The sequence below is a fragment of the Crocodylus porosus genome, unplaced genomic scaffold (genome assembly GCF_001723895.1).
Source record: "Crocodylus porosus isolate Cpor-Errol unplaced genomic scaffold, CroPor_comp1, whole genome shotgun sequence".
NCBI lineage: Eukaryota > Metazoa > Chordata > Crocodylia > Crocodylidae > Crocodylus > Crocodylus porosus.
In genome coordinates, this window is record NW_017728907.1 from 16,487,548 (window position 1) to 16,497,533 (window position 9,986).

At 41.1% G+C, this 9,986-nt stretch overlaps 1 protein-coding gene across 3 annotated transcripts in view; it reads left to right on the forward strand.

Annotated features, from left to right (window-relative positions):
- Positions 1 to 9,986, forward strand: part of RABGAP1L (RAB GTPase activating protein 1 like) — a 462,175-nt gene that overhangs the window by 37,122 nt on the left and 415,067 nt on the right. For all 3 annotated transcript variants that reach the window (XM_019530871.1, XM_019530872.1, XM_019530870.1), the window contains 2 exons: positions 5,437 to 5,611; positions 9,055 to 9,253. In XM_019530871.1, coding sequence (XP_019386416.1) covers positions 5,477 to 5,611; positions 9,055 to 9,253 — 334 coding nt within the window. In that variant the 5' untranslated portion in view covers positions 5,437 to 5,476. Of the gene's footprint in view, positions 1 to 5,436; positions 5,612 to 9,054; positions 9,254 to 9,986 lie in introns of those variants that run through there.

Here is a 9,986-nt window from a genome sequence, read left to right on the forward strand (position 1 = left end):
TACATGTAGTTACATCATTACATACATCGCATGTATAGTATAATTAGCTACTTAAGTATGCAGGGCAGAGAGATGAATATGCAACAGTTCATTAAGCATGCCCAGAAACTACAACAGTTTGCCAAAAGTTCATACCCCAAGGCCCCAGTCAATTGAATTCCAGCTTCTGTAATCAGCATGAAAAAGGCTAAGTGGGTGAGGGGGAGAAAGGAGCCTTGGGCAGTATTTCTTTCTTATCAGGTGCAAGATGCAAGCTGCACATTTCTAACAATATTCCATTTCTAACATAATCACAAACTTTAGACATATATACTGTAGTACAGGTTAAGCCACTGTTTCATGAATTTTTATGCTGTATAGAAACATTAATGATATAAATTGATTTCTGTTGGTTTTCATTAATGAAAATATTAATCTATTGTGGGTACAGGGGAAGAAGAGAAACCTGGTCACTTTTAATCTCTCCATAAACATACAGTGCTTTGCCAGAAGTTCTTGGATTACCTTTATTAACCATCTTTCAAGAAAAATTGTAGCCAAAATCTTCAGTATGATCAAATCTTGTTCAGGCTATTTAGTCTTTTCAGATAAGTCAGTGGATAGTGTTGGAGCATGGAAGGACAATATTTTAATGAAATGACTTCAATGGAGGAAGGTGTTTACCACCACTTAATATGATTTTTCTCTTTTTTCTGCTGTTAGAAACTGTTGATCCTTCATGGAACTATGTGATACTGCTCAGAAACCTTGATAAAATATAACCAAGTTCCCATACATACAGAGTTTAGAGTTCACTTTTTTAGAGCTGTGGTGGCTTTTATGGTGTGAGTTAAGCATCTCTGCAGAGGAAATAAGCAGAGCAGTTGTGGTAGACACAGCATGTATACTAAGGTCAACTCTCCAGTCTTAAATAATTTGTTCTGAGGTTGGTTTTGTAATAAACATCTTAATCTGTGTTTCAGCAGCAGCAATCAGTACTATTCACTGATCCTTTGAGTGAGAGCATGCAGGTGCCCTTGAATTAAGAGGTTGCTTACTGATACCTGATTTGTTGTTGATTAGGTCTTTGTATGACCTCCGTCACTCCCACATCAGATACACTTCAGAAAGTTTCTGAAATTCTGGTGCCATGGCATATCTGCCCAAATAATAGTTGCATGTGTTTGGACAACTTTTAAAGTGTCCCAGTTGCTGCTGGAAAAAAAAGAAGCTTTTTCTGTTTTTGGTAGTGTAAGGGTGATATAACCATGATGGTCCAGAAATTATGCAAGAGGCAAAAATTTCTTTGGGTTATACTTTTATGTTCTGGTTATAGTTGGATTTTTGGTTAGCTGGCTAAACTAAATAGTTAAACTATAGATGAGGCTACAGCAGATCACCTTTGTTGACCACCTCTTGTTAGGTGTGATGGGGGAGGTTTGCACATTTGGAGTTTGTTTTTTGGCTGCTCTGAAAGAACACAGGAAATTGACTTCCTGCTAGAAATGTCAGAGCATTATTTTTATACCCAATAATTTCTATTTCTAGTAAGCATCAACAAAGTTAATTTCATTTTAATGAAGCTTTCTGCCTAATAGCAGTAAACATGAACAATTTTTAGTTTCCATAGCTATAGTGTCTGAGGGCTCCAATCAAAATTAGGGCCCTGTTGTCTTGTTGTACATTTCTATGCGGGCTGCAACAGTCTCTGCACCTAAAAGAGCCTTGCACTCCAAGTAGAAAACATAGAGGATTAGATGATTGGAAACCAGATTCAACAAGAAATTGGCACAAAGAGATTTGCACAAAATTAGCTAAGGGAGTCTGTACTCCAAAAAAGGCATGTTTGTATGCATGTGTGTGGAGAAAAAGCCACTAATTGAATTTATATCTCCTGTATCCATTCTTCGCAAGATCATTCTAGCCCCTTGTAGTGTCAGCGTAATTCTTAAGCCATTCTTTCGACAGACTTTTTTGCATAGCCTTTTATTTTAAAAATTGATGGAATGTGTAGTTCAATTTTTGAGGTTCAAAATACTTAATCCTTTTGCAACTTATAAATTACAACACAAGTTTTTTGTGGTCCTTCTCTTCTTTGGTTAATCTATAAAATGCAAATCTACCCTGTTTTCTACTCGAAAGGACTCCAAAGCTGCCTTGGGCTGCTTTTCAGTAGGCTGCCATATACATTTAAAAGTAAAATGAATGAATAAATAAACAGAAGATGACTTATTTGGTAGAGTTCCATCAGGAAATTGTTACCTTTTGGTTTTTCAAAGAGGGGACTGTATGTGTTCTTTGAATACAATGGAGTTTTTTACTAAATAGGACTTTCTTTTTTTGGTTAGGTTTTGCCATTGTCCTATGTGAAGAAGCATCACTGATTATAATAGTCATGAAAAAGTAAGCACTTGTGTGGAAGGAAGAGAGAATGTCCAAGCCATTATCTTGTAACGATTTTAAACTCAACTACATCATCATCAGTCCTTATGACTGAACAGAGTTTTCCAAAATATAAGAAATGACTTGTTGGAGTCTGCAGTCAGAGTTCCAGTGCTTCTTCCATCAGTAATTTTGATAGTAGCAGCAGATTAAATTGAATATGACTCTGCTGAGCATAACTGCTTTTGTTTTACTTTTGTCTGCCAATTTTTCAATAATCAGTTTATATGATTATAATTACAATTTAGAGTTCTTCCTAGGAAAGGAAGACCTAAAAATGAGGCTACAGGATGACTAGACTTCCTTAGACTTTGAGTTTAATTGCTGGCTATGGTCATCTTTCTTTACCCAGAAGCAGAAAACCTCTTTCCTCCTGAACTTTACTGGACAGATGCTTCCCCATAATTGTTACTGTTAAACAAGGTCTTCACTAGAGCACATTAATAGTAGTATAGTGAATGTATTGTACATTATATGGCAAGCAAGGCTCTTTGGGTAGATGCTATATCTTTTATTAGTCCAACTGAACAGTTGTTCTTTTTTCTTCATGTTGTGAAGTTTCTGTTTCAAATGGCAAAATTCCCTATCTTCCATGTTGCAGGGTTGTTGGTTGTAGCCATGTTGTAGACCAACACAGCTACAACCAACATCCCTCGTACATTATAATGTGCTGAACTTGTACATGTGACATTTTGTTTACAAGATTTACACTAGTTTCTGCTCCATTGAAATTTTCCTTGTTGCATGGTTATCTCCACTTTGTGTTTCAAGAGTTAAACTCCACTTGCTGTTTTATTCAGGTTCTTATATTGTGGCATATTAATAACCAGTCTGGCTTAGTTGTAAGTAACCAAGCATAGGTCTTTGACCTTTTTAGGCAGGGAAGAACTTAAAGTCTGTTCCCAGGTAGTGAGGGAAACTGAGCTACCTACTAAGATTGAAACTATAGCCACAGAAGAGAGAACAATCACAATCTTCTGTTGTTTAGAGCTAAGTAGAAAGGCTAGAAAGAAAAGGTCTGTCTTTCTTTCTTTCTTGTAATAAAAGTACAATACATGACTAGAATGTAATCCCCCCCCCCCTCCAAAAATAGTCAACTGACTCCAAAAGGTATCTTTAAACTCTGTAGATCACTTAGAGGTTTTATTATATTTTTAACATCCTGTTTGATAAGTGCTGGTATCAAAATCCAAATATTTATAGCATGGAATAAATAAGTTTTAATTTTTCAAGGTGGTGTAAATTTTGGTGATTCTGTGAATTCTAGGACTATAATCCATATACATTTTGGAGGCTGGGTCAAACCAATTTGGATGACTGGTGAATCAGTCCAGTAATTATGTGAAGCTGTTGCTGTCAGATTAGCATCTGACTCGGAGTGGGTTAAGGAAATGAGATAGGTCAAATCACTTTTTGACCTTTTTAGTCAGGGAACAACTTAAATTTAGAACCAAAGTAGTGAGGGAAACCGAATTACATATGGAGGGTTTTTTGCGATTAAATAAGCAGTAATTGAATAGCATATGTATTGTGTTGTCAATACTCCATACCTGAATTCCATCTTTCTTTTTCCTAGCACTGGGTAGAAGTATTGTCTTTTATCTTTACTGTATGTACTGGTTGTTAAAAGGTACTTGATAAACTGTTCAGTTTTGTCAGATGAATCTGCCAAGTTTGCTTTTGAATTTTGATCCTCTATGTGAAAGAATGTGGGAGAAATTTTGTATAATGCCAGGATATGGATACAGTTACAGAATCCTGCTGTGAATTTTTGCCATATAGCAATATATCAAGGCTCTTTTCAAGGTCATCTTGAAAAGACATGAGGCTTTCCAGTAAAGCCTGAAGAGGATGACTTGGAAAATGTTCTTGCAGTCAGGGCGTGTCTAGATTAGGGGGTGAGCAAGGTCTGCCCCCAGACCAGAATGGGTGAACTTCATTTCCCAGCAGCCCTTGTCTGCCCTGTTCCCAGCCAGTCCCCATGGAGACCAGTCAGGAGCTGTGTGGGCAGGGTGCACAGCTGGGCTGGGAGCTGCTTGGGGCTGGGATCTCACAGCAGTGACAGCATAGGGCTGGAGCCAGGGCAGAGCCTGTCTGCTGCCTCCATGCCCCTGTGACGAACATGGGTTCTGTGGGCAGGAACGTAAAGGGAGTGGATCACAGCTCTGCCATCGGCACTGTCACTGCTACAAGGTCCTGCCCGTGGCCCTGGAGCAAGTCCCCACCCAGATGTGTGCCCTGCCCACACAGCTCCTGGCTGGTCTCCATGGTTCAGGAGCTGCTGGGAAATGGAGTCCGGCTGCCAACCAGATCCACCATTTTGCCTACCCCTGGTCTAGATCTTGTGGAATTTTTCTGCGTAACATCTGAGTATGACTTCTCCTTTCCATCTACGCAGTGTAAGTGGGTATTTAAAATGTATTTCATTGAGACACTGGTAGGCTTCTGAATTAGTGAAAAATCGTAAATAAATCAATAAAACATTCTATTCAGCTGATACCTACATATATAGTGGCATTGCGTTTTAAAGATGGAAAAGGGTGGATTCTGGATTTTTTTTAATCAGCATTTTGGACTTTTAATTGCAGAAAACCAGGATCTGTGGTTATCACTTTACCAAAGCTTCAGTTCTTTCTTTACTTGATAACTTACATTCTAACCTCCAGCTCCCCAGAGAAGAGTGAAGTTGTTCTCCTAGGCTTCAGCTAACCACCTTTGCAGACCTTTTGTCTGGTTAGAATAAAGTGTTTTAATAACTTTCCACTGTAGCTGCAAAGGACCTGGTCAGCACAGTTAAATACCCATTCATATGGAGGTATTAAAGAATCAACCAGAATTGATAAGTTGTATGTGGATTCTCCGGATCATTACACTTGCCACACACATGTCTTTGGAAGCCAGACCAGTCGAATTGTGGGAGTGGTTATTACATTTTCTCTCTAATGGAAAGTGTTTTTTGACGCATTTTCTAACAGCTAAAAATGGCTGCTTGCTGATTTGTTGGCATTTTTGCAGATTTTAGGTTGATGCAGCAGGAGGAGTTTATAGATCTGAAATGGAAGCTAAATCTTCATTTGACAAAATTAATAGATCATCTGAGTCTGCTTCTACATTAAGTAACGAAGACTTCGTTGTGGTTCATCAGCAATCTGAGGATTCTTCTGCAAAAGATGAGAAACCTCAGCTAAAGGTACTTTTCTTCTTTGTTTTTGTTTTAAACGGAAGTTAAGGATCTGTTGTATTAACTTGCAATTTGTTGTATTTTAATTATGGCCAGATTGTTGAAATCCTTCACCTTTTTGTTTTTCCTGTGTATGTTGGTGAAATGAGTAGTCTGTTTATTTGCAAAAGCGTCTATGAACAGGACTTGTTAGCATTCTTTAGATGTTTAAAATAAACAAAAAAACAACTTTTTAAAATCAAGATGCTTCCAGCTGGGGAAACACTCTGGATTTAGGATTCAAATGCTTAGTGCCATTGGTATATTAGAATGGTATTATGCAGTTAGTAAAAAAAAAAAAAAAAAAAAAAAAAGTCTAAAAACATCTAGCTGATGCGAGTATTGGTAGAATTATTATAGACAAGGCTACTGTAGCTGGAGATGCTTGAATCCCAAATCAGTTTCTCTGAGTAGTTGGGTAAATATTGGCTCTGGCTGCGAGCCTGGTCTGTGCTAACGTTTCTAACAGGACTACCATTGGTGTAGCTGGAATGGTGATACTATTGATAGAAACATCTAGAATATCCCAACTTCCCATGCTGTCACGCTTAGATATGCTTGAAACACTGTGTTTCAGGCTAGCTTATTCATAAGCAGTCTTCCCAGGCTGGCATTTCTTTTCAAACTTACTTCCTCTTTTCAATTTAGCAGCAGTGTTGTACAGCAGGGGACTCTACTCAAGGGTGAAGGGAAGCTAGAGACTTCCTCCCCCAGCAGTCTTTCTCAGTGCTAGAAGTATTCAAAGTAGAGCCCCATATGAAGATCAAATGAGTTGCCTTTGTAGTTCCATGTGTTAGTGCAGGGTTTGGATATACAAATCCCATCCTGGGTAGAAAAAGTGCTGAGAATGCCTTCTGTGGAAAGTTTATGGCATCAGAATCTAAGATTTCAGGTTTCTGATTCTCAGCATCAGATAAATCTGCCTCTGTTGCTTAAAGCCTCCTGTTTGTTTAGGATGAAGCTTTTGAATCTGATTTGTTCCACTTCAAATATTTTGGATATTGCCACCCAACTTAATCCTCCTGTAAATTTTGTCCTTCCTTTTCTAGTACTGGGAAGACAATGACATAGTTGACAAAATTGTGGCTTTGTATCCAGTTGGCATCTTGCAGAAGATTGTACCAACAGGACTGTCCAGAATCCTGTTTTATAGTTTGCTACGAAGGAACTTCTTAGTTTTAGTCACAGTAACTGGGTACACTTGAGTCTCTCCTAAAACATGTTTTCTTAGAAATAATATCTAGCTAGAGCCCCCTGCTAAAAAAAACTATTTGAACAAGGAAGTCTTGGTCTGGCTTTGTGAATACCAGAAATCTGAGCAAGGGAAATAATTTTCCTTTTCATTATAAAAAGGAAAATTCACTCTTTAATTATGCCAGAAAGGAGCATTTGTGTACCAGAGGTAGAATCTATTATCCATTGAACTGTTTTTGGACTGTGATAGTTTTGGATCAGGTTAAGAATTTGCTGTACAAAAATGGAATTTATCCATTTTTTGCCCTCCTCTTATACCAGGCTTACTCTCAGAACCACAAGAAGCCCTGAAATGTTTGGGTGTGGTCAAGGTAATAAAGTTTCACTTAAAACAGAACTCAGGAGAGAGTCTGATCTTTCAATGTTTTCATTTTTTCTCGGGGGAGTCTCGCATATGGCAGCCACCACTGCTGTTGCTTGCCTGTGGTGCCATGCCCGCTTGGAGGTGGCAGCTGCACATGAGCCCCACCCTGTCCACAGGTCTGGCTCTTCAGACAAATTGCAGCAGTGGTGTGAGGTGGTGGCAGGCTGCTGTGTGTGAAACTCCCCTGCCCCTGCTGACTGGCTGGGCGGCACACAGCCACCACCATCACCAGGAGGGGGGCCCTGGTCAGTGCTGGGGGTGGGTGGGCTCTTCTCTCTTCTCCCCACCTTGCAGTGGGGGGAAAGGGGCTCTGTGAGGCTGCCTGGCCCCATAGGGGGACTATTCCTCCTCCTCCCTCTCCTGCATCACTGCAGGGCCAGGAGGTGGGCCCTGTTCGATACTAGAGGGGCTCTTCTCCCTCTCCCCCTCCCCCCCCCCCCCTGTCACCATGGGGTGGGGAGGGGGGGGGGCTCTGTGAGGCTGCCTGGCCCCAGAGGGGGACTCTTCCCCCTGCTTTCCCCCCATTGTTGTGGGGTAGGGGGACTATGGGATGCTGGTCAGTCCCAAAGGGGTACTCTTCTCCCCCCACCCCCAGTACTCCCTTCACAGGGCAGGGGGAGGCTCTGTTCCATGCTGAAGGGAATTCTTTCCTCTCCTCTTTCTCCTCCCATAGGGGCAGCAGAAGCACAGAGCTCAGCTGGAAAGGGTTGGGGGTGTAGGGACCCCACCACACTCCCCACCATGGGATACAGCCCCTACCGCCTGGCAGCAGCAGGAGCAGGAGGGGAGGTCAAGGTGCTCGTGCCCGGCTCTGGCCAGCGCTGCACAGGGGCAGGGAGTGGAGCCTGCCTTATCCCTGCAGCTCTGCCCCCTGAGCCTGAGCTGCAACGTGGGAAGCCCTGCACTGGAGCCAGCTGCTTCCGCCTTCTCCCTGCTCTGAAGGAAAACCCACCCCCTGCTTCCCAGTGGAATCCAGCATGGGGCTTCCCCTCTGTGTGTGTGGAGCTGCAGGCGCAGAGCTTGGGGTTAGAAGTTACTACTCTTTATTACTCTTATACAGTCACATTACTGCTACATAATCACAGAGATTTGGGAAATGTAAATTGTCATGACCCATGTATAGGGTCCACTGGAACTTATGTCAGAAGTGCACTGTGCAGCGAATCCTTTAATTTTGCAGCTTCCTTTGCATGTTTCCCCACCACTGATTGATTGGTAGAAGAGCTCGTCTCTGTTTGGTGGAGAGGTCAGAACTGCAATTTTAAATATGCCTCAGTTTTTGCCTCCTAAGGCTGAATTGCAGAGGGGCCCCAGTGGCCCCATTGCTTGCTGCTGACTGGATGGGAGGCAAAAACCATGATATATTTAAAATTTTAGTTTTCACTTTCTGGCTATTGGTCACAAGTGGCATAGCTGATGGAGTCCCTCTGCCAATCAGTGGTGGTGGGAGGGGGCACACGTGAGAAACTGCAAAATTATAGGAGCCGCCACATAGCACTCTTCTGGCATGAATTCTAGTGGTCCCTACCTATGTAGGTGTATAGGATGTTGTTAGCTTATTTGACAGATGAACTTAATGAAGATGGGTGAGTTTCAGGTGCCTTGTCTTCATCTACCTGAGTTGTGTGGGTATGTGTTTTAACTACTTTACATGCAGTGGGTTTTTTTTGCCCAAATTTTAAAAACTTTTGGAAAAAAACAATGTGTTCTAAAATACTTTTTAAAGTACTTGTTTACTAATACTGAAAAACTATCTATTACTTTTGTCTTATGTTTGCTCTTTTCCTGGGTCCAGATATTTTCAAATGGAGATGAACAATTGGAGAAAGCCATGGAAGAGATACTGAGGGATTCTGAAAAAGGCCAAAACAATTATGCTACTGACTATGAAAGCTCCGGTGTTCCTTGTAAGCAGGCAGCTGGAGATGTGTCATCCTGTCAAGCAAATCACCCATCACCATCTTTACATTTAATTCTGGACCCTTCTATTACAGGTACTGGTTAAGTTGCATCTAGGTCATGAACCAGGGTTCTGAAAAATTGAAATAAACCTAAAAATCCCTAGTATTCAAAATTAGACCGGACAAAGCAATGAAGACTCATCTTGTCCAATATGGGCCAAGACGAACTACAAAAATAGTTCATTTATGTCTTGTTACCCAGTTCTGTATTACCATCTCAATCAAGGTTCTCATTTTGTTACTGTGTCAGTGGAAGAACTGCCTGAGCCTTGGTCTGCATAAGAGAAATATCAAGCAGGGTGAAGGAAGCAATAGAGTATCTTGTATAGTTTGTTGCCAGCTGTATCTGTAAATGTGATATGTCACAAACTGAAGTGTTTTCAGACCTTACTTCAAATGGCTTTTTCTCTTTAAGTCCCTTTTACAAGTTTAATGGATTAAATACAAACAATAATGAACTACAGTCAGGGAAAGTAGAAATGTAAGAGAACTTCTATGGTTGGTATTGTAAGGGGAAGCGAAATGGGTCTTGGTGTGAAGAAAACAGATGCAGTGAGAATACTCTATCCTAGCTCCCTAACATTAACAATGTTTGCAGAAAATCCACCCACCCACTTTAAACGCACTTTTAATGTGGTACTAGCACCAGCTCTCTGGCTTTCTGGAAAGATGAGGTTGAGTGAAGTTGTGACTCGTTCTCCTAGTGCAGGGGTTTTCAACCTTTTTTGGTTGGGGTGCCCTGGCGGCTGGTCAAGAAACAGGGAGT